This window comes from Mustela lutreola, chromosome 7 (assembly GCF_030435805.1).
Source record: "Mustela lutreola isolate mMusLut2 chromosome 7, mMusLut2.pri, whole genome shotgun sequence".
Classification (NCBI taxonomy): Eukaryota; Metazoa; Chordata; class Mammalia; order Carnivora; family Mustelidae; genus Mustela; species Mustela lutreola.
The window spans coordinates 73,908,266-73,932,662 of NC_081296.1; the positions used below are offsets into that span (position 1 = coordinate 73,908,266).

The window sequence follows — 24,397 nt, forward strand, 5'->3', positions numbered from 1 at the left end:
GAGCCTCTTCCTCCTTCTTGCTTCTTTCCTACCCAGCCTAAATATTTCAGAAGTATCCTTCATCTTTCAGATAGGAGCATCTTTTGTTTTGTTTTGTTTTAAGGAATCCAGCTTGGTAACTCACAATATTGTCTACTCCTCCTCGGAGTTAACACGTGCTAAATCATCGACATATATATCTCCCAAAGAGGCTTTATTGAACAAAAGTAATTTTCTTCTCCTTCTATGCTTCGTTCCTATAGTCACAGAAAGATCAGAGGGAGGAGGACTCCACCTTTCTAGCATCTTCTCATATTGTCAAGCATTGTCCAGATCAGGGGGGTTGGCAACAGGCAAGTATTAAGTCAGGAGTTGCAGTCTCCACCGATTGTACCCCGTGTACCATGACATAAAAACACACTTTCTTTCTTTGTCCATCAGTTTCCTCACTTATTTATAGGAGTTAGGAAGACAATAAAACCAATCATTGCAATAACTTAGTTTGGGCGTAGGGAGTCTTCTTTCTCTGGGTACACTCTGGTTCTAAAAATTGTAAGGTGTCAGCTCACATTTCTCTTCTCCACGTGGGCAGGCATCACGCCGGCATCGACAGTCCCTCATTCATCTACTTCTCAGTTTTAGTTTAAAGGCAGGGTATTTTTTAATTTAAAACAAATCAAAGACAAAAATAACCTAAAGATGGAAACGTGATCCAATTGATCTGGGATTTAGAACGCAAATCAGATAAAGCCTTTTTTGTGCCCCAAATGTAACACTTACCTCTTTACGAGATTTGGTTTGTCTTAAAGTTGCAAAAGGCTTTCAAGGGTGCAGTAGCATCTTTTCAGTACATTTGGTCGCTCTGGTGGCTGAAACATAAAGATTTTTTTTAAGATTGCTTCTATTTTTTAAATTTTGAAACATTAAGAAAAATAGTAGATTGAATCATATGAAATTTACACTTTTGTCAGTCAAAACTGTGGAACATGGGTAATTTCATCTGAGTAAACTATATAAAATTAAAGGACACCCATATCCTACTCATTTTAATTAATGACTGTTAACATTTTTGTCATGGATGTTCCTACTCACTTTTAGAATGAAATAAACCATCATCACTCAAGTCCCTGTTAAAACCATTTCATGGCTCTCTCCCTCTCCAAAGCAATGTTATCTGAGGTTTACTGGTATTCTACTCAGTTCACCTAAACGTACCAAGGTGTAGATCTATTTTGATTAATGTTTCCTACTCTTTCTCGTCCTTTAAACTTTGATTGTCCTGTTCTTTCCTTTCATGATAAAGGAGATAACAGATAGTTTTTTATTAGCTTCCTCATGTAGATCTCCTTTTAACAAAATTTCACCCTTACTGTTTCCCTTTCTCTTTTTTCCTTAAAATTTATAAAATATCTTATTTTTTAAAAGATTTTATTTATTTGACAGAGAGAGACACAGTGAGAGAGGAAACACAAGCAGGGGACTAGGAGAGGGAAAGCAGGCTTCCCGCCGAGCAGGGAACCCAATGCAGAGCTCAATCCCAGGACCCAGGGATCAGGACCTGAGCCAAAGGCAGACACTTAACGACTGAGCCATCCAGGCACCCCAAATTTATAAAATATCTTAATAAAACTTAAAGCTCTATTGGAATTCAAAGATGCTCTTCAGAAAAGTCAGGGAATGCAACCAAATCCTATGCATTTCAAGGACAGACAAACCAGGGGAAACTACAGTTCTCATTTTTTCTTCTCTCTTCAACCTTTTTTTTTTTTTTTTTTAAGATTTTATTTATTTACTTGACAGAGAGAGAGAGATCACAAGTAGGCAGAGAAGCAGACAGAGAGAGAGGGGAAGCAGGCTCCCTGCTGAGCAGGGAGCCCATTGTGGGGCTGGATGCGGGGCTCGATGCAGGGCTCGATCCTAGGACCCTCAGATCATGACCTGAGCCGAAAGCAGGCTTAACCCACTGAACCACCCAGCTTCCCCTTCAACCTCTTTTTAATGTTCACAACCACTAAGTCGATGCATGTTTATAGATGCATCTATTCTTCTTTAGCCATCGAGCCTCTGTTACAATGTGTATAAGATAGTGACATGGCCCAGCGCAGGGAAAATGAAATGACCTATGAGTGGGCACTAGGCACAAGGCAAGACAAAATATGGACCAAAACAGAAAGGAAAAATTCTCTCTCCCACCCTTCCAACCAGAGTGACAATGAAAACAAAGACAGAGCAGCAAGACTCTCAGTGTCTTGAAAAATGAATGCTGGAAAGAATGTTGCTTTTAGCCCAAATTTCTCTATTTGATACTAATGATATTGGAACTCCTTTGCAAATTCTTTTCATAATTCTCATTTTTTTGTAGTAGCATCACATCAACTACTTCTGTAGACTAAATAGAATTTGTTTACCCTTTTCTTAGTCGATGTCAAAGTTATAATATATATATAAGATTTTTGGAGCTTTTTTGTTCAAATTCTAAATTAATTTATGCATTCATATTTTGGAGCCTCACTGAGCTAATCAGTCCAATATTTTAATTGAGTGGTAAAATCCATTTTGGTGACTATGATAAATTTGAATGTCGAATAACTATATTCGAGTATGTCTTCTCTCTTTGTTAGTTAGTTTTTCCCTATTCCATTTGTGTTGCCACCTTCTCTCACATTGATAAGTGTGCTACAAAGATATTATAATCGCTTTTAGCAAAGAGAGATTCTGCCTGAAATATTTTTATGACTTCTCAGTATGGCAAATTTAGGCATTCATGTAAATCTTTCTGTCACAATTAATGCTTAATCTGGATTTTTGTGGCAGTAATAGACATACATTAGACTGTATTTATTTAAATAAATGCCACTTTCCCCAGGGGCTCATAGTCATTGTGGTACAACTCAATATACTGATGGCCCAATACCCTTTCCAGCTGTTGGTTATTCTTCTGTCTCAGGGTTACCATTGAATTTTCCTGAATAAAATATTTCTTCTTTCTTTGCTGCTGACAGAGCCTAGAAAGCCCAAGAAGAACTAATGGTTCAAAAATGCATTGACGTTCTAGAACCCTGAGCAAAATTTGATCCATAATGACATGTGTTTCTTTAGGTTAGGTCTTCTGGTTTAATAACTACTGTCCCTAGCCCATCTTCATTGAAGTCTCTTGTTTTTTTAATTTAATGTAAGTCATCCAAGCTGTTTTTGAAAAATCTTTTGAAAAGTTGGCAAGTTCTAGAAAATACACTGGTGAAAATCAGTACATAAAGAATCTGATCAATTCAAATAAAATGTTAAAAAGGAAGTGATCACAGAGATCATCTAGTATTATGGAATAGCAATATAATATGTGTAACATATGTAATTCAAAGTTTTCTAGCAGCCATTGGAAAAAGCAAATTTAAGGAGATAAGAATAGTTAATTTTAATAGATTTTATTTAATATCATGTGTCCTAAATGTTATTATTTCAATATGCACACTATAAAAACTTTAATGAGATATTTAACATTTTTCTTTCCATTCTAAGGTTGCAAAATCCAGTGTGTATTTTCCATTTCCAGTACATCTCAGTGTGGACCAGACATATCTCATATGCTCAGCAGCAGATGGGCAGGGCCTACTGTACTCGGCAGTGATGAACTAGACAATTTCCTTATTTTTTTTTAAAAGATTTTATTTATTTATTTGACAGGCAAAGATCTCAAGGAGGCAGAGAGGCAGGCAGAGAGAGAGAGAGGGAAGCAGGCTCCCTGCTGAGCAGAGAACCCGATGTGGGGCTCGATCCCAGGACCCCGAGATCATGACCTGAGCCAAAGGCAGCAGCTTAACCCACTGAGCCACCCAGGCGCCCCGAATTTCCTTATTTTAATAGATGTAAAACTCACACCAAGAGAGGTTGCATGGCACCGGGGTACCTGCCAGTCAGTGTGAGAGCTAGATCTACACCCAACACTCTGGCTTCCAGTTTAGCACTCTGTCGTAGAGCAAACACAGTGATGGAAATAAATCTGGGGCTTCCATGAGATCGTAAGCACTCATTTACAGTAATAAAAATCATCCAACTTTGGAAGAGTACCTACTACCTTCGAGACATCAGACTAGGCACTTTATCATTACTATTCAAAACAACCTTGCAGAATAGAGATTTTACCCCTGTTTTGAGAAAAATCGACCAAAACACAGAAATAATACTTCCAAAGTGGCCACACTTAGATTTGAAACCAGTTCTGCAGACCACTAAGCCTGGCATCTTTCTCATACATTGCAAGCCCTTTCCAATCTAATACCCTCTAAGACTGTGGCCCTAAGCATGGCCTGAGGACCAGCAGCATCCGTGTCACCTGTGGGTTTGTTAGAATGCAGATTTTTTTAAAAGATTTTATTTATTTATTTGACAGAGATCACAAGTAGGCAGAGAGGCAGGCGGGGGGGAGGGGGGCAGTGGGGGTAGGGAGCAGGCTCCCTGCTGAGCAGAGAGCCTGATGCAGGGCTCCATCCTAGGACTCTGGGATCATGACCCAACCTGAAGGCAGAGGCTTAGCTCATTGAGCCACCCAGGCATCCCTAGAATGCACAATCTTAAGCCTCATTCCAGACCTACACACTGCATTTTATCAAGATCCCAAGTGGCTTGTAAGAAATCTAAGACAATTCAACAGCATACCTAATCTCTCCATGAGTTGAGAGAATTTTCCTAGGAAAATAGTACCAGATTCTTTAGCTTATCAGTCGTATTATAGATCATCAGAAACACTTTTGGGGTTTGCTTTGAAACTTACAAAGAAAAGAGCTAGCTTGGACTTTTGGGGAAGAAGGAAAAGAATCAAAATTTTAGTTAAAATGAGTTTCCAGAACTCAAATCTTAAAATTATAAGCCGTTTCATCTGCCACGAGAACACCTGTCTCCTCCTCTCTTCAGCTCTACTATTTTTTTTTTTTAAAGATTTTATTTATTTATTTGACAGAGAGAAATCACAAGTAGATGGAGAGGCAGGCAGAGAGAGAGAGAGGGAAGCAGGCTCCCTGCTGAGCAGAGAGCCCGATGCGGGACTCGATCCCAGGACCCCGAGATCATGACCTGAGCCGAAGGCAGTGGCTTAACCCACTGAGCCACCCAGGCGCCCCTCAGCTCTACTATTCTTCCTGTGCTATAGACTTGTGAACCTCTGTTCTCACCAAATTCTATGAGTGGAGGGAGATCTTAATTTATTTGGGTAGGAATAAGTCTACATTACATAAGGAAAAGTGACGCAAGGGTGTTTTTACCGCACACAAAAAGCAATGAATGGGCCTAGTAGAATTGTCAAGATGTGGTAGTTTGTGGTAGAACTTAGAACCCACCATGTTCTGCTCCCAGGAGCTCAGTCCATTTCTTCAAATTGGGCTCTAGCTGAGATTCCCTTAGTGTAACTAACATGCCTTTTACTGTTGAGTCAAAGTTTGATCGTGTTATTTTTCCTGAATTTCTTCCGTCGCATTTTCATTTTCCTGCGCTATGATGCCCTCGGCTATTTCTTCCATTGGCATGAGGCAGTTAATTAAGCAGGTGTTCATGCATCTGGACATTCTGCGTGGCAAGTGAGTGATGGGAGCAGCACAGACCCACTCCACAAGGTTCAATCTGCATGAACCCTGTTTAGTGAGGTGTTTTCCCCTCTTTCCCATTTCTTAACTCGATGGGGCATTGCTGGCTATTTTTGTCCTTTAGAAAACATCAGCAGCGCGTCAGGTAACAGCAGGGCTTCTAACCAATATTTCATCGTGTCGTACAGGGACCGCGCAAGCTGTGTGTTAAAGAGATGAACAGTGGCATGGCAAAAAAGCAGGCCTGGCTTATAAAGAACAAAATCAAGGCTTTTTATGCTGCGGTGGCGGCAGACTGTTTCCGAGATGGTGTCCGAAGTCTCCTTCAGGTAAGGTTGGCATTGAGGGAATGAGCACGGAGCACGGAGGCAAAAGACGATTAGCCCTCCCCCGTTAATGAAGCTCCCATTGCGAACGGCTCCAGTTAGCGCAGGCCCCGAGATCAATGCAGATGCTTAAGGAATTCATTTGGAATTCCCGAGGAGAGACAAAGCTGAAACAAAAGCAGAGAGGTTCTATTACAATGAACTATGGTTGATACGCTGGAAATGGAAAATGAGGTTGCCTTTGGCCACCAGCATACATTCTGTCCCCACACTTATTGAAATGCAAATTTGTTCTGATGGTTGACGACATTCAGGATCCTATTAAAACTTCAAACTATTTTTGCATTTCATACTGCATGTAGCAATGCTCAAGTCAGGCATTCTGCTCCTTTTTTCTCCTGCAAATGGCACGAGGGCAAGCTGCTAGCTTCCACTGAATAAACGTGTGGTGATCTGGGTGTAAAGTCTCCCTATCCTCCTAAATTATTTCCAGAATGTTGAATAAAATGTAATAATCTCTGTGGTTGCACGCTAAAACCCACAACTCTATCTTTTCTCCCTTATTCTTTCCTTTTTCCTCGATTCCATAATAAGTATATAGAATCTTTCCCGAGGCCTGACCATAGCTTAGAATGGTGAGGTATCCTTAAAACAATCCAAGGAGACCCTGAGAAACTGTAGGGCTTGGCTTTCTAAACATTTTGGCTTTAATATGGTTGGAAAGCCCTGATTCTACATATACCAAGTACTCGCTTTCAGAGTTACCATTTCTAGGAGTATCAAAATTCAGGGCGTTGTCTAGGAACTCTGATGCTTACGCAAGCTGGAAAGAAAAAAATTGGTTAAACTGTCGTATTTTGGAGATGAAGAGTATTTGGTGCATTCCTGTCACTAATATTCCTGAAGAACTCTTGCAAAGTAGCTGCACATGCAGAGAAACCATTTCTGAAAGACCTATTACCCCCAGTGAGCATCTTTTCATCTGTTATGAATTTGCTAAGCCATGGGAATAGATGCGCTTTTAAGAGGTTGATTTCTTTTGTAGCAAATTACTACTTTTCAGTAGCTCTTTGGTGAAATATGTTGAGAATATTACACATATCAGGTAAAATTATCACAAAAGATTGGTAAATCAAATTTTCAGGGAGGAATGGGTGGACTAACATGGAATAAACAGGGAGAGAAAAGATGGGTTGGAAAACAATTGTTACACGACTCTGGAAGAAATTGTAAAAAAAAAATAATAATAACAATGCAGAAAGCTTGTTCACTTGGATTTGCTTAAAGAAAAGTGGAGTATAGTCCTGTACCAGGACAAAAAGATAGGACAAGGGGCACCTGGGTGGCTCAGTGGGTTAATGCCTCTGCCCTCTGCTCAGGTCATGATCTCAGGGTCCTGGGATCGAGCCCCACATGGGCTCTCTGCTCAGCAGGGAGCCTGCTTCCTCCTCTCTCCCTCTGCCTGCCTCTCTGCCTACTTGTGATCTCTGTCAAACAAATAAATAAAATCTTAGAAAAAAAAAGGACAGGACGAATGATCACATTCCATCCCGCTGAGCACCAAATGAGAGCGCTAAGGAGCTGTCCTGCTACCTCTACCATTCCGGGAGAAACAGAACAAATATGGCGGCAGGAACCCTCCCATTGATTCCCATCTCCTCCTGCTTGCTACTGCCCCCTTTCACATGTCCCACTCTGGTCACTGGTTTCACTCTTCCTGTGATCCAAAGTGTCCTTCCTTCACTCCCTCCACTCTCCTTTCTGTGCCTGTCAACCTCTCACCAACTTGTAATAATGAGATCCCACCTCTCCCTTGAAGCCAGTCTTGAGTCCACAGCTGGAATTCAAGGTTTCTTCCTTTTTGCTTCCATAGGAGCTCCTACTGCTTGTACACTTGAGTTATAATTATCTGTGTATATCTTGCCTCCTTCACAGTATTCTAATCTCTTTAGGGCCGAAGACTATGCCTCACTGCTCTTCCACGGCACCCACCATAACATTCTGCAATTAATAGGTGCTCAATAATATTGCTGAGTGAAGTTTAATTAACCAGAAGCCATATCCCATCACCTAATGGGGGGAGTAAAAACTGCAGTGGAAGATGACTATTCGCAATACTGTCCTGCGAGAGAATTAGGTCCTAGAGACATAGCTCACTTACTCTCCACGAAATAATGGAAGTTAAAGTTTCAGTGATGCTTGCATCTAAGCATTTTTCCAAACATGGATTTTATTGCTAATGACATTATGGGTAAAACAGGTGGAAATGAGCTTTGAACCACTAAGTTACAACATGCATGCCAACGGTTAAGGCGACCCTCACTTGATTTTAAATTATTGAACCATTTTAATGAGTGTGTCAGAAGAAATGCAAATGACTGCTAATTTAGAAAAGCTACATTTCTGTCATCTAAAATCCATTTATGGCTGAGATGATTTAGAACTAATCTTTCTATTTTATGCTTGGGTACGGGCATGAAGGACATGCACTAAAATGTAATCTCATCTTCAGAAATCTTCCGGACATTACTTCGGTGCTCTTGTGGACATTATTCTTCATTTTGCTGTGGTAGTTTCCTGGTATGGAAAGGATTGCCCATGTGTTTATCTCCTCTGTTTAGGCCTCGGGCTTAGGAAGAATGAAACCAAACACTCTGGTGATTGGATATAAAAAAAACTGGAGGAAAGCTCCCTTGACAGAGATTGAGAACTATGTGGGAATTATACAGTAAGTGATGGCTTTCAAGACGTGTTCTTGTTTACAAAGCACTAAACAGGGCAGTACATAACAGACGCTCTTGTAGATGAAATTGCCTGGGAAGAGGGCATTCATTCCCCTGGTACCCTGAGTTCTTTACCAAAGTGAAAAAACACTGCCACAAGTAGGGCTGCATGGGATCATAGCATCAGAGGAGGCAGCGTGGGGGAAACTCGATGTCACAGGAAAAGGTAAATATTAAGCATTACAATCTTGAAACCTATTCACAAGATTAAGAGCAAGGACAGCTCGGTGAGAAAGGAAATGGTCATTCAAAACACCAAGAATCTTGGGTTGGCCCGTGTACCCTGCTGTGTCATTGTCTTCTCCTGAGGCTTGGATCAGGAATTGACTACCCCAGAGCCTCCTCGGCTCCCCTTCTGCTGATCTGAGGCTGTCATGTATAGATGCTTCTGTGTGGGTTTAAGAACAAAAAGTGAGTTTTCAGTGGAACGTGACATCTCATATCTAAACATCGAGGAAGTCTTGGGACAAGGGCAATCATGATAGTCCCCAAAAGACAAGCAGGTCGCAGGCTAGCGTCCTTGACATGAATTATCCCATTGAATTCTCATGAGAGGCCTTTGTAGTACAAATACTGTTGTGGTTTTATAAGTGGAGATACAGACGTTAAAAATTAATTAGGCTGCAGAAAATGACCGTGTTGTGACAGAGCTGGAATTCCCACCCAGGGCTACTGAATTGAAAGTTTAGACGCATGTCCACAATGCTCTGCTGCCTCCGAAAGTATATGTAGAGCTGAAGTATTATCTGGCTCGGTTCCTCGGTTTCTCTGAATAAGAGAAAACAAATTCTTCATATACAAAAAGGCTCAGAGTGTCCTCAGTGACCATTCTAGAAAACTGAGCCTTTCTTCCGGGCTTGAACATGTTTAACCGAATTTGTCTCACAGGGGGCAATGTTAGCTATGGTAACAGCCCTCTTTTGTCAACAGCTCTGAAAATGGAACATTTCCAGTCTGGAGTCTGGCTTTGCTCTGATTCCACACCACAGGGCAAAGAGTGTGCCCTGAGAAGTCCGACTGCACTTTAAAAATCTGTAATACACAGGAAAGAAATCCTCACCCCTTCAAAACAAACATGTACATACACAGTGCTCCTTACACCAGCCTGTGTCGCTGGGCCCTGCTAGAACGAGCGTCCCTTTTATCATTACCTGGGGGAGATTTGCGAAGCATTACAAAAGCATTCTAGTATGAGTTTGCTGAAAAGACATAGAAGAAGACCATTTCCATCTTCTGAAATTTATATGCATTACTGACCAAACAGAAATTCACCTAAAAATCTTCCTAACACAGAGAACCTGTGTATTAAATGCATCCTCCCAAATCGTGTTCCCCAAAGGTATGAAGCCTGGATGCCTCATGCGGCCATGTACCTTGAGTTCAGCAGGTTAAGGCCAAAGCAGGTGATCAGGATCAGAATTTTACTGTGCTCAGCAACCAGCATTTTGATATATTGATAATCACAGTCAGTCACTGACCATTCTTGGAAATAGATCAGATCTGCTCTCTGTAATCCAGATTGTTCAGTAAAATTTCATGTTTACCACTGGCAGAGAGGTGTGGAAAGGAAAGAAATTTCTTCTTCATCTTTGGGAAGAAAAGGATTGGAGCAAACAGGAAGACTAATGTAAACCTTCAGTGATTAAACGTCTAATAGTTGATAACAAAATTATCTGGGGTCATCTTCCAACCTCCACTGTCCCAAACATTCTAGAAATTAAAAGGGACCAAAATAATCAAACCCAGTAATATTAGGCCAAGGAGACTTCTGGCTTTTATACCAAATTAATAATTGGTCTTCTTGGTAATAAAATTCAATGTTAAGGTGGCTTGAATTTGTACTAGTATAAAGCTTAGCTGGTTTAGTAAATTTAAATGACTTTAGTACCATAGCAGTGAGGTCAATATAGAAGGAAGACCATCATACCTCCACATTGTATTATATTTCCCTTCCATTTAGTTTCGTTTTGTTTTGTTTTATGACTAAAAGCATGGTATTATTGTTAACATAGGGGTATTATTACAATAGCATAGTGTTTCTCATTTTTCTTTGAATAAAAGATTTTAAATGTTTATAAATATTCTTAGATATGGTTTCATTTTAATTAGAATCTGTGTTAGTTTTCACTGACAGCTATAAAAAAATTACCTCAGACTTGGTGGTTTAAAACAACACAAATTTCATAGCCTATGGATGCATGGGCTAAAAGTCTGATACTAATTCAATAGGCTAACATCGAGGTGTGGGCTAAACTGTGGGCTATTCTCTTCTGGAAACTCTAGGAGAGAATCCTTAGCCTTGCCTTTCCTAAATTCTAGAGGCAGCCCACTGCTCCTGGCCCTCTTCCTTTATCTTCAAAGCTCTGATGGGTCATATCCTTCTCATTATTTTCTGACCTCCTCTCCTACTTCCCAAACGTTCTTTAAGGAGCCTGGTGGTAAAAGACACAGAGCCCTGACAGATAATCTAGGTTAATCTCCTCATCTCAAGGTCCCCAATTTAATCACATGGGCAAAGTTCCTTTCACCATGGAAGGTGACATATTCAGAGGTTCCAGGGATGAGAATGTGGATGTCTTTGGAGGGTTTAATATTATCCTGCCTGACACAGGACCCAAATATTATTTGTGGAACACATGGTCCACTTTTTATACACAAGGACAAATAGAAACAAGATTTCTCAGAAATTTATTTTGTAGCAACTTTTGCTCGAATGCGTCCATGTTGCTCAGTGACAATCACTTAAGGTTTAAATTTTGAATGAATGTTCACATTACACTGAATTTACTTATATCGTTATTTGAAAATTCAGGTTCACTTTGGCTAATCGAAACTCGTTTGCCTGTGGTGAGACAATCACAAACTTCATTATTTCTGATAGAGGGCGACATTCAGTGGGAAGGCTTTAGATCCAATAGAGACTGAACAAAGGAACCTCCGAGGAGGAAATTTTCAATAAAACTCAAAGTACTAATTTGTTTAACCCAATTTAGGAACAGAGAAAACAATATTCTACAAGAATAGACATACAAGAAAGAGAGCTTTTCTTTACCTTATAGATAACCTAATTCTGTTGGATTGAGTGTAGAGAAGGCAACAGCCAACCTTAATGGCAAAGGATTGTCATGAAAAAGCATTGCTTCAAGTGGTCTGCTCAGAGTCAATGGTGAACATTCTTTGGAGGAACTGGACGTATCTTTAAGAAGCAACTTGACATCAGCAATGTTGTAGGATACTTTCTCAATAAGTAGAGATTTGGCTGATAATTTCAAAGGGTCTTTGCAGCCTGGAAACTCTCTGTTCTAAATATGTACTTACATTAGAAAAGAAACAATTACTTTAAAAGTATGTGGCAAGTTCTTAATCAAAATTCTAGGTGACAATATTATTTGAATAATTTGATTCCAGAGTAAATGAATTAATTACCTTTATCCAGAATACCTTTTTAAATGACAGAAAGGGAAAGAAAAAAAAAAAAAACTAACAAAAGAGGCGTCAGCTCTTCTCTATATTCTAAAGTGAATTTTCATAGTTTAGTTACATTAAAATCTTAGAATTGAGACTCTTAGGCTCTCTTATTATTCGTACAAATCCTCAAGATTAAAGGAGTCTTTCAAATCCCTAACTACTTTGCTTCTACTTTCAGTGATGCGTTTGACTTTGAGATTGGTGTGGTCATAGTCAGAATCAGCCAAGGGTTTGACATCTCTCAGGTTCTTCAAGTGCAAGGTATGTACTTTCTTTACTCAAACAACAGATATTTATTGAGCACCTACTCCATGCCTGTCCTTTTCCTAGGTGTTGGGGATAGAGCAGTGTACAACACAGACAAAACCCCCAATGATGGAGCTTCCTTATCCTTGTGCTGACCTGAAGTGTGTCCATTTCCCCACTGCTTTCCCCATTGCTAACATAAAAGGCCTTTATCCTGCTACGGAAATATATAGAAATATAGAGTAATCCGGGGCAGTCATAAATTATTCTTTTTATCATAAAACCACAAAGCCAGCATCATTGAAAATAAACACCTTTGGTAAAATAACTGCCAAATTAATTTCTGCAAGATGTTTGAGAAAATAAAGATTAATTCTTTCCTTGAAGAACCATGTATTTTGTTTTTAAGAGACTATGATCTGGTTTGCAGCTAACATGGAAATGAGCCTGAGGGTATCATGCTGTGAATCACTAATCTAAGTCCAAGGCAGAAACACTAATTCAGATTAGTGGTTCTGCTTTTCCCTGTAGAGGATTTAGTATACTTGTTTAATCTTAAGAGTTTAAACATACCCTCTTATGTATGAAATAAAGGACACATCTAAAGAGTCATTGAAATATTAGGACAGGGCCCTCACTCGTGACTTACCTCTTTAGATGAACTTCAAAATAGAGTCCACTAATGACTGAGACTAAAACAAAGAGGGTTTTTTTAGGTGTCTCTTGTGTACCAGGCATGGTGTAAATGACAGTGCTAGGTAAACCAAGGCTAATAAAAGTCTGTATCTTCAAGAGACACACAGCCTAGAAATGGGGATGGGCATTATCACTACTGTGCTAATAAGCATATCAAGAGAGTATTATGGGAAAGAGAGGGGGACCTCTTACTCCAAGAAGTCTTTCTGGAAGAAATTACTCTAGGGATGAGTAGAGTTAACTAGACAATGATAGGCGAGAGAGAAATGAGAGAGTTTGAGGAACAGCATTCCGGACAAAGAGGAGAGAATCAGCAAAGGTGTAAATACACGAGTTTAAGGAAGAATGGAATGTGTGGGCTACCCAAAGCAGATTCATGTTACTGAAGTAGAAAGTATGAACAGACAATAGTGAAATTTGAGGGTGCTGATATAAGATCCTCATTTTAAAAGCTTCATTTGCCATATTAAAAAGTGTACGCATGTTCCGCAGACAATGAGGAACCACTGAAGAGATTTAATTGAGGGGACATGGACTCAAAGGGGACTAGAATGGAAACAGGGAAGCAGATCAAAAATAAAAAAGATTTGTATGATAATCAAAGGCAGAGAAGGGGACAGCCTGAACTAAAGCCAGGGATGGAGAGGAGAGGAAAGGATAGGAGTACTTTGGAGGTCCAGAGAGCAACATCTGGGGGTTGGTTGAATGTGTGGGATACTGGAGAGGAAGGAATGAAAAAATACCCCTTGGCTGACTACATGAAGGGTGGTGCTGCCTGTGGAAATGGGAAACACAGAGGAAGAGTGGGCTTAAATAATCTCTTGTGGGGAATTTTACCAGAAATGTCCAGTAGGCATTTAGACAGTCCTGGTTTTAAAGGAGAAGTGTGAGCTGGAGATGCAGATTTAGGAGATGTTATGGACCAAACTATTTTCTGTGAATTCTATGGTGAAGTCCTAACTTCAGAATGTGACTGTATTTGGAGACAAGGTCTTTTAAGAGGTAAGTCAGATAAAATAAGATCACTAGAGTGAGTTAACCCAGTATGGCCAACGTTGTTATGAAAAGAGAAGATTAAGACACAGATTAGCACAGAGGAAAGGAAGGAGACAACTCTCTGCAATCCAAGGAGTGAAGCTTCAGAATGAAACCACCCTGCCAACACCTTGATCTTGGATTTCTAGCCTCCAGAGCTGTGAGAGAATAAATGCCTGTTGTTTAAGCACTCAGTCTGGGGTATGTGTTATGGCAAGTCGAGTAGACCAATACAGATGACATCATAGTTCAGGTGAAAATTGAAACAACAGCCCTGGAAAAAATAATCCAAAGAGTGCATGTAGTCAGACATGCACAAGACACTGACAGAGAGACCCCAAAGAAAGAACAGGAAAGGAGTTTTCAGGAAGCGAAAGGAACCAGGAGCCTGTGGTGTCACCGAAGCCATGGGAGCATTGTGCTCAGAATGAGAATCACCATTACTGTCCAACAGAGCGGGAAACACACGTAAGATGGTGAATGAAATGCGGTTAACAAGGCACAGATAATCTTAGTGATACTAGTATCTGCAGAGCGGTGTTGGCAGGCTCCAGATTGCAGTAGGTTGAACACAAAATATGAGATGACAAAGCAGAGAATCTGGGTGTGGCCCACCACCTTGAGAAGTCTGTATGCAACAGAGAAGAATGAGATTGAGGAGGTTGACCATAGGAAGACCCATCGACCTGAGAATGGAAGAGAGGGGGATGTTTTCAGACTGAGGAAATGGGCTCAAGAAAATGCAGGAGATTGAAGGAGGAGGTAAAAAATTAATTAATTAATCAATTAGTGAAATAAAATGAAGGATGACCCATGGAGTAAGATTCTGGAGGAGCAGGATGAATCAAGGCAAGGGTGTGGATGGAAGAAGGGGCCTGAAACAGGAGAAAAGAAATTGCTCTCAGTTCTTTTTGAAGGTGCAGCAGTCCCGCTGGTTGTCCAGGTTTTGTCTAGGGGCATTTGATCTCCAGGTAGAGGAGACTCGGGATTTTGCTGGATTGGTTCAGCAGAAAGGAACAGCCTGTAAGAGATCTGGGAGTGCTGGTGCCTGAGGGTCCAGATTCTATCTGGCCATGTAGGATTGTCTTCATCGTAACAGAAGGTGGGGTGAGAGGATTTGGTGAACTTTCTGAGGCAGCCATTCTGGTGAGTTGTAAGAGAGGAAGAGGAAGGCAAAATTGGAGATCTTAAGATTTTATTCACTTATTTGACAGACAGAGATCACAAGTAGGCAGAGAGGCAGGCAGAGAGGGAGGAGGAAGCAGGCTCCCCCCTGAGCAGAGAGCCTGATGCGGGGCTTGATCCCAGGACCCTGGGATCATGACCTGAGCTAAAGTCAGAGGCTTTAACCCACTGAGCCACCCAGGCACCCCACATGAAGATCTTTAAAAGTAAAACTGAAAGTCTATCCGGTGCAAAACTGTAGCAAAGACGATACTCTGGAGCCTTCAGGCTTCTTTTTTATGCCCCTATTCTCTTTTATAGACATTTTACATCTCCAGATGTATATACTAATTCCCACTCAGTGTCCATGATTAATTTAAAGTTCTTTCTAGTAGAACTTAATACATTAGCAGCAACAACAGTTAGCATTTTTTAAAAGTAGGCTCCATGCCCAAAGTGGGGTTGAACTCACAACCCCTGGATCAAGAGTCACATGCTCCGCACCCAGCCAGGTGCCCTTAACCATTTTTGAGCAGTTATCATGTGCCATGTGTATGCTTCCTGTTCACATATAACACTTGTCATCCCAACTACCCTACAGAGAAAATACTATCTTTGTCCCCATTTTATAGCTAATAAATTGAGATATTCCCCCAAGATTTATAAGGCTAGCGATTGATAGAAATAAGATTCAAATCTATGTCTGTTTAAAACCACTATTCTAACTTTTAAGGAGATCTAGAGAGGACAATGACTAAGATAAAGAGAGCCAGTGGTGAAATCTGAGATATGGAAATGGAATAATTCCTTTAAGGGGGAGAGGGGAGCTGCCTGTCTATGATAAGATAGACATGACATTAAGGACAGTTACAAAAATCTAATAAGAGACTTGCTCGATTGCTAACTTTCTACACTGTGCTCTTTTCTGTCTTTTGTGCTATGTTTTCCCATCTAAAAAATGAGAATACAAAATTCAATTTGCGTTTAGATTACACATTTGCTTTGTACATTACGTTGACCTCTTTGAGCCGAAAGATGTGTTGTAGCTGGAAAATAATGTTCCCACCTTTACCGCTCCATCCGCCAAAGCACCCCACCAATTTAGTCCTGTAAGTTGACAGAGCAAGCAAATTCTGTAGTATTTCTGAAAAAATCCTGGCAGTGAACTGCATCCCCTTTTAATTTCCCATGGGATGTATCCAATTTATATCAACTTTGATGTTTGAAATCTTTCTGCTTCTTAGTCAGAAAAGGGAAAATACAGTTGGATGCTAATAAAATAATTTTAAGTACCGATTATCTAGGGTAAACAAAAAACGGTGTTGTATCACTACGTGAAGAACGTGCAGAAAAACAACAGCATAATGATAGAAATTAACTTTATGCCACATTTCCATGCATTGTTTTGAAGTTTATGTAATTTATGACACCAGCCTCATATTAGATTTTGAATTGGAAGAAATAAGCTTGCGTTTCATTATATTATACTGTAATATAGGGCTTAATAAGAGCCTGATAAATCTTAAGTATTGCATTACACTATGTTAATGATTATCATCATAGCTTTTCCAACACAGGCACCACAGTGTCATCACAGATTATAATTTAAAGGAAATATTAGCAATTCAGAGTGCCCATATACTGTAGTTAATAAAGCAGTGAATAGAAATCAGCTTTATAGGTAATTTACCAGCTAATGGCAATTATTTCTATACTGTGTCACGGGCTTATGTGAGGAGAATAACTATTGTATATAAATAAGATCGATGCTCATAACATTCTAACATGTATACCGCAGCAAATCTTCCAGTACCGATGGCTGATAGTTTCTCTTAATAAATTAATTTATTGCCTGACAACATCAAAAAATGCGATATTTCATATTGTTCGATTCCCAGAGGTATTTAGCAAGTTAGCCAACTACAACAAAGCGTGCTCACTGTCCTGGTAGGAATAAAGTGACGAAACGTGATCCGCAGTCTATTGCGGTCAAGTGTTCCGTGTAAGTACTGCACGATTTATGACCATCTCAGAGCACGGGGATTCTGCCGTGTCTGCTGGAGTGGCTTAGCCAAATAAAGACAGATGGCGGTGTAGTAAATAATTATTTGATTGGAAGACGTCCACTGCAGGATTGCTTCCTGCCTTCAATTCAGCGAGACTTCACCTGGGGTAAGTCACGTTGATTCATGTGAGCGTTTACAGCTCCGAGCTGATGGACCCAGGAAAGAATCATAATTTAATAATTAATAAAGAGAAAGGTTGCTGTGAAGTGGGAGGGGACGAGATTCCTCAGTGGGTTTCCCCACTCCCTCTTCTGCTGTCAGATAATTGACTGTTCTCCATCCTTGAGATTCGAAGTGAATCGTAATGTGTAGACTCCCGCCTGTTTCTAAAAACATCTTTAAAGAAAAAAAAAAAGACTGGGGATAGAACATTTGAGGCAATCATGATGAGTAAGTTGAATTTCAAACTACAGTGCCTCCAGTTGGTTACCATACAATGCCAATTTATGAAACACTTGAGAAGGGGTAACTGTTCTTCAAGTGGTCTTGGCATTTGCATGAAGATGGGGCTCAGGATTCTTACTATGAGAACTGTTTGGGTTATGTCTGAAGAATTGGTTAGAAACCCCCTCGACTGAGAGAACACAAAGGCCTAAGCTTTTTCTTCCATCATTAGAACCTCAGGGATTCCCTTACTCTTGGAATGAGAGACAGGCAGAACTTTTTTCTCTCTCTCTCTCTAGCTCTCTCGCTTTCTCTCTAGCATTGTGGGTTTTTTTTTTAAATTTATTTTAAAAGATTATTTATTTATTTATTTGACAGACAGATCACAAGTAGGCAGAGAGGCAGGCGCAGAGAGAGAGAGAGAGAGAGAAAGGAGGAAGCAGGATCCTCTCTGAGCAGAGAGCCCAATGTGGGGCGCGATCCCAGGACCCTGGGATCATGACCTGAGCTGAAGGCAGAGGCTTTAACCCACTGAGCCACCCATGTGTCCCTAGCATTGTAGTTTTTATAAATCACGATAGACATGTAGAATTATCTACTATAGAAGCTTCGAGTTCCTACCTGATGCTCAGGTAGTGGATCTTTTTAGGAAAAGGATCCCTTTCCTTGCCTCTCATTCTTCTGCTCAGTCCTGCCTGTCCTACCTTCTGTCACATTGCATCCTGGTTTGTACCATCAGCCCCTATTGGGTCCTCGTTTTATAACTCTGTATACAGCATTAACCCTGCTTCTTCTCCACACCGTCTTCTGTAGCCCCTCCCCACAGGACTTTGCACTCACTCACCCCTGCCTGACCACCATCTTTTTGTTTCCCTTCCTTTCCGGAGATACTTTCAAATGGTTTGAACTGTGTTGAATAGCACTGACTTGTCCTTTTATTCCAACAGACTCTTTGTGAGTGTTTATCATGGTGGTAGACATGAGTGGGGAGGCACGGGCACAACGAATAATGTGAAAAGTCTAGGCATAGGCTTTGAAATTGGTCAGACCTGGGTTCAAAGTCCAGCTCAATGCTTTTGGACTGTGCAGCCTTAGTCAAATTACTCATCTTTTCCGTTTCACTTTTCACATTTCCGGTTGGAAATAATCATAGCTCCTACCTCACAGATTTACTGTCTTGTGTGAAAGGATATTATGGCCCCAAAATGTTTGGCATGGTGCATAGCACAAAAGAAACTCTCAATAAACGTAGGTGACAAAATACGACATAAGCTACCCCCCAGGAATTTGCAGTCCAGAAAGCATAAAATAAACATGTGTCTTAAAACTAGTCCCTGTCACACAGGTGTAGTTACTGGAATAAAGTTCGGAGCAGAGCACTGTGGAAAGGTAAAGCATTATAAAAATTTGTCCGGTTGGGGAATTGGGGCAATGGCTTCTTCAGAAAAAATGCAGACCATGTATTTCTTCAGCAGGCGGATATTGGCAGTCCGAGCGCATCGCCGAAGAAGGGTGGGAACGAGGGAGAACGCTAGAACTGGAAGCAGGAGCGTACATCCCCAGCTGTGCAACCTTGAACGGGCTGAGCCCCTTTCCTTCCCAGGAAAATGGTGGGAATGCCTGCGAGCTCTGCCTGCATCCCAGCACTGGCGTTGGGATCAAATAAGATCCTCTGGGGAAAGGGCTTTGTGAATCCGGAGAATCAGATGCAGCTGGGATGGAATGAGGGCTTGTTATCCTCAGCCTCGTGGAAATCAATTCCTGCCTCTCCGACTGTACTCCCTGGGTTCCCCCCTTCGTGGCCAATGGCACACTTTGGCAGGTCGGCTAGCCTGTGCTCTTGTTGAAAGAAATCTTTTGACAGAGTGTGCTCTGGACTCACGTGTGGACAGAGGCGAGCAGGACGCCAGCTAGGTTGTGCAGAACAGATCATCAAACCGTTCCTTCTGCTTAGCGCTGAAATTAGGAAAGGACGGATGGCATGGGGGGAGGCCTTAGATCACCTACAAAGGGAATGATTAAGAATTAGCTCTAATAGGAATTTGTAAAATCACGGTGCACGGGATGGGAAAATCCAAGAGGGCCAAGCAGGCAGATCTTAGCCCATAGCACAGACCTTTCTCTGCCGGTGTCGGCCTCTGTCTCCCGTCTTGGAGGGGACTGCCGATCTGACGCGTTCCGGTGAAGTCTGGTTTTGTCTCTGGGGCCTGAGATTTTGCAGTCTGCTCTGTCCAGGATGGGTTGTGTACATACCTTTGAGCAAATAGTTGGAGTAGTTCCCGGCTCACTCAGCCAGCTGACTCTGTGACAAAGCAGGATTTATCTTTTCTCCTCCTTTGTCCAAACTCGAGGACAAAGAACATGGTGACTAGCTCCTCATCATGGGGTGTGCGGGAGCTTGCCAAAAAAGGAAAGCAAAAGAAACCATTTTCCAGCGTGGCTGTAGCCATTGCCCCCTCAAAGAAACTCGCAAATATGCACCTTCCAGACATCACCAAAGAAGAGGTTACCCCACAGCTGGACCCCTGCAGCACCCCAAACAGGAGATAACAGTTAGGGGGCCATCCCCCAGTGGGTGATGTTGCCCATCCTGTTACCCTGGGGCCAGCCTGTCATTTGTACCTGTGTCTTCAGGGTCCTGCCTTTAAAATGACATATGGGAGGGACCTTCGTTTCGGTGGAATAACTTGGCATGACACCACACGCCCAAGAGTGATGAGGTTTGCCTGACCATGATGTGTTGGAGGGTAATGGAACAACTCTGAGATAAGAGTATCAAGCCAAAAGCCAAAGGTCTTCAGAGTGGGAAGCTGGCAGGATTGGAGTCAAGCCGGCCTCTTTGCATTTGAACCCTGTTATTTTCTGGGTGGCATCAGACAGATTACTCAACCTTTCTGAGTCTCTGTTTCCTCATCTACAAAAGTGAGAGTAATAATAGTAGCCATCTCGGAGTCATTTGAGAAGGAATCATATGCAGCACAGTGCCGGGCACCCAAAGAGTGTGCAAAAAATAGTAACTGCTGAAATAACTCCCGGGCTTCTCAAAATACTCCATTTGCTTTGCTTGACTAAGCCCATTTCCAGCAGTTGCATAAATACACCACCTATAGAACACGCTCGTTGCTTTGTTCTTTAAGGAGGCACAAAGCACCCTGCAGAAACGGTTGTTTATTCTTTTCGCAAAGCTGGGAGAGTTGGAAAGGGGAAGGGTTACAATTTTCCATTTCACAGATAGGAAATCAGAGGCATAGGAAAAGTAAATGACTCGCTTCATGTCACATAAAGCCCTCCATAGAGCTGTCGCCGGTCATGACCCCCCCTCCATGCAATGCGGCTCCTGTTCACCTTTCCGAAAGTCAGGGGTAAGCAACTCCTGTCTGAGCTTTAATACCGTCAGCCTAATTTCTCAGATTTTCTATAGTTGCTGATCTTGAGAACCTCTGAAGCTTTGGGGAAATCACATGGGTGATTTGACCTTAAATCTCATGCCACTGGCAAAAGATTAATTGCTAAGACCTGGAAAGAAGCCAGACAATTCTGTGGAGCTGAATAACAACACCGTCTAGGGATGTGACTGTCCTGACAGATTTAGTTAGTACATAATTGATAAATCTAGATTTTGTATAGCTTCGCTTCCCAGATAGATAAGGCAACAGGCTCCAAGGGTTGACATTTACAGAAGCCCTACCAGTGCTCTGTAACACTGAGGCTAGGTTTTCTACTCTGTTCCTCAGAACACTGCTCGTTTTCTAAGTCTCTGTTCCCAGCAAGCAAGCAAGATGAGGGGATCTGAAAAGAGGCCACCTTGGCCAGTGTAAGCAAGGATGCCTGTCATTCTTTAGCCCTGTCCCCTGACTGCTTGTGAAGCCCTGTTTCCCCTGACCCACCACAAGCGGACATCAGAGAGGAATGCAAGGCATTACATAGCAGCGAAGAATTTGTCTTCACGATCAGAATCCAAAAAAGATAAAAGGCAGCCAGGGGCAACATCAAAGCTTGGAGGTGGGTCTCAACCCAGGACATGGCTTGACTCTTGCTCCAGACTTGAGTGTCACGAGATGTTTCTTAGCTATTGAACTCTGACAGGCACGCAGAAACCTCAGCTTTTCTTTCTTTCACTTCAGTCACTCATTCCAGAAAGTATGTTGCTTCTCAGAAAGAATTGTTGGGGTGCCTGAGTGACTCAGTCGGTCAATGTTTAACTCTTGATGTCAGCTCGGGTCATGATCTCAGGGACTTGAGGGCTCCGTGCTGGGTGTGAAGGTGCTTAAGGTTCTCTCCCTCTCCCTCTGCCCTCTTCCTGCCTCCTGTGTCTTCCTTCTCTAAAAGAAATTTCTCAGTGGGCATTTTTCACTGTAATTTCAATTTAGAGCCCATACAAGGCTATATATAAAGTTTGGTTACCATTCCTTAATTCCTGTCTAGTTTTATGCCGCAATTCAGGAGGCATCGTTGTGTGCCTGGTACACACCCAGTATACTTTGGTAATTTGGGCATCCACTTGTCAAATATCCTACCCAGTCGTTTAGGTCAGGAAATCAGTGGTGCACTGTGTACAAGATCTTATGTACAGTGGATCTGGCTTTTTGGGTTTTGCTGGAAGCGAATGAAGAGGTTATTAAATAGACTGCCTTATCTTCACAAAGAAAAACCTAGTGACTTCATGTGTTATGACAACACATAGAGCTGCTTTCCCAAGCTAGTTATTACTTTCTGAATATAACTTGTCGATATATATTACTTTTTAATAATCATTTGGAAAAAGTCATATGATGTATAATAATTTTATTGCATAGACACAGTTTTTCATTTTTTGTTTTCTTTTTATTTAAGTTTCACTAAGTTAACATACAGTGCAATATTGGTTTAAAATTCGGTGGTTCATCAACTAGAAACACCACCCAGGGCTCATCACAACTGCCCTCCTTAATACCCATCCCCCACCCAGCCCATCCCCCACCCTCCTCCTCTCCAGCAACCCTCAGTTTGTTCTGTATCATTAAGAATCTCTTATGGGGACACCTGGGTGGCGCAGTCCATTAAGCGGTTGCCTTCAGCTCAGGTCATGATCTCAGGGTCCTGGGATCGAGTCCCACATTTGGGTTCCCTGGACGGTGAGGAGTCTGCTTCTCCCTTTCCCTCTGCTGCTCTCTTGTTGTGCTCTCTCTCACTCTGTGAAATAAAGAAATAAAAAAAATTTTTTTTTTAAAGAGTCTCTTGGGGCACCTGGGTGGCTCAGTGGGTTGAGCCTCTGTCTTCGGCTCGGGTCATAATCTCAGGATCCTGGAATTGGGCCCCGCATTGGGCTTTTAGCTCAGTGGGAAGCCTGCTTCCCCCTCTCTGTCTGCCTGATCTCTCTGTGATCTCTGTGATCTCTCTCTCTCTATCTGATAAATAAATAAAATATTTTTTAAAAAAATTTTAAAAAAGAGCCTCTTATGGTTTGTTTCCCTCTCTCCCCCCATAGGTTTGTCTGTTTTCTTTCTAAAAGTTCCACATAGAGTGGAATATTCTACTTTTTCCACTTAGCACAATACCCTCTAGCTCCAGCCATATTGTTGCAAATGGAACACCGTTTTTTATATTAAAATAGTTTATAAGTTGCTCCTAGAAACTTCATCACTCTGAGTTAAGTAAACGATTTTTGTCTTTTTGCATTAGATGAATTAGAGAAATTGGAACAGGAGAGGCTGGCTTTGGAAGCTACTATCAAAGATAACGAATGTGAAGAAGGAAGTGGAGGCATCCGAGGCTTGTTTAAAAAAGCTAGCAAGTTGAACATTACTAAGCCAGCTCCTAAGAAAGGTAAGTACCTTTAAAATTCACAAGAAATATCCAGAAATGAGCCACTGCTTGAGTATTGTTGGGGGTCAGAAGTCAGCATCTAAGATGTTGGGGGCATTTAGTCAGCAAAGGACTGAAAGACACTTTTTTCAAGATATTAGTACAGATGAAATATGTAAGTTATTTATCAGTAACAATAAGCCCTGTGTGCCATCTCATTGTAAAAACTTAATTTTAAAATAATAATATTTGGTTTGGGAGTCTCATGGTGCCTACGTGGATTTGAGTGCCATAAAATGGACATTTCTTAGGATGGAAAGAGGATAGAAATTTAAGAACCAATACCCAAATGGATTTATCTAGACACACACACACACACACACACACACATACACACACACACACATACACACACACACACACACACATACACACACACACATACACACACACACATACACACACACATACATACACACACACACACATACACACACACACATACACACACACACATACACACACACACATACACACACACACATACACACACACACACACATACACACACACACACACACACACTCGCCCTTATATTCCCCTTGCAGACATTTCAGAGACTAAAAGTTAACTAGGACAGTAAATGAGAACCCTCATTTTGAAAAGCTTCTATCTTTGTCGCAAACCAGAATTTTGGACTTGGAACTTTTGGACTAGGAACCTAATTACCTGTAGATTTCAGCTGAGTGGTACACTTACCTCTGAATGTCCAGTATGCACCCCAGACATGGGAGACTAAAGAATGAAAGCTTTTTATAAAACGTATAAACAGGTGATTCAAACATCTGACTTTTTTGAAAATGCAGAAACACTGCCCACTTGCGTTTAATGAG

The 24,397-nt window shown here is 41.4% G+C and overlaps 1 protein-coding gene and 1 long non-coding RNA gene across 5 annotated transcripts in view; one reads left to right on the forward strand and one right to left on the reverse strand.

Moving 5' to 3' along the window:
* Positions 1 to 24,397, forward strand: part of SLC12A1 (solute carrier family 12 member 1) — an 88,750-nt gene that overhangs the window by 46,266 nt on the left and 18,087 nt on the right. For all 4 annotated transcript variants that reach the window (XM_059181472.1, XM_059181473.1, XM_059181475.1 and 1 more), the window contains 4 exons: positions 5,741 to 5,881; positions 8,500 to 8,606; positions 12,308 to 12,390; positions 23,382 to 23,525. In XM_059181472.1, coding sequence (XP_059037455.1) covers positions 5,741 to 5,881; positions 8,500 to 8,606; positions 12,308 to 12,390; positions 23,382 to 23,525 — 475 coding nt within the window. The remainder of the gene's footprint in view (positions 1 to 5,740; positions 5,882 to 8,499; positions 8,607 to 12,307; positions 12,391 to 23,381; positions 23,526 to 24,397) is intronic.
* LOC131836247 (uncharacterized) lies at positions 760 to 19,925 on the reverse strand. The gene is made up of 3 exons (XR_009355556.1): positions 19,837 to 19,925; positions 19,603 to 19,723; positions 760 to 848 (listed from the first exon to the last, which is right to left on the reverse strand). It is a non-coding gene; the product is annotated as an uncharacterized LOC131836247 (long non-coding RNA).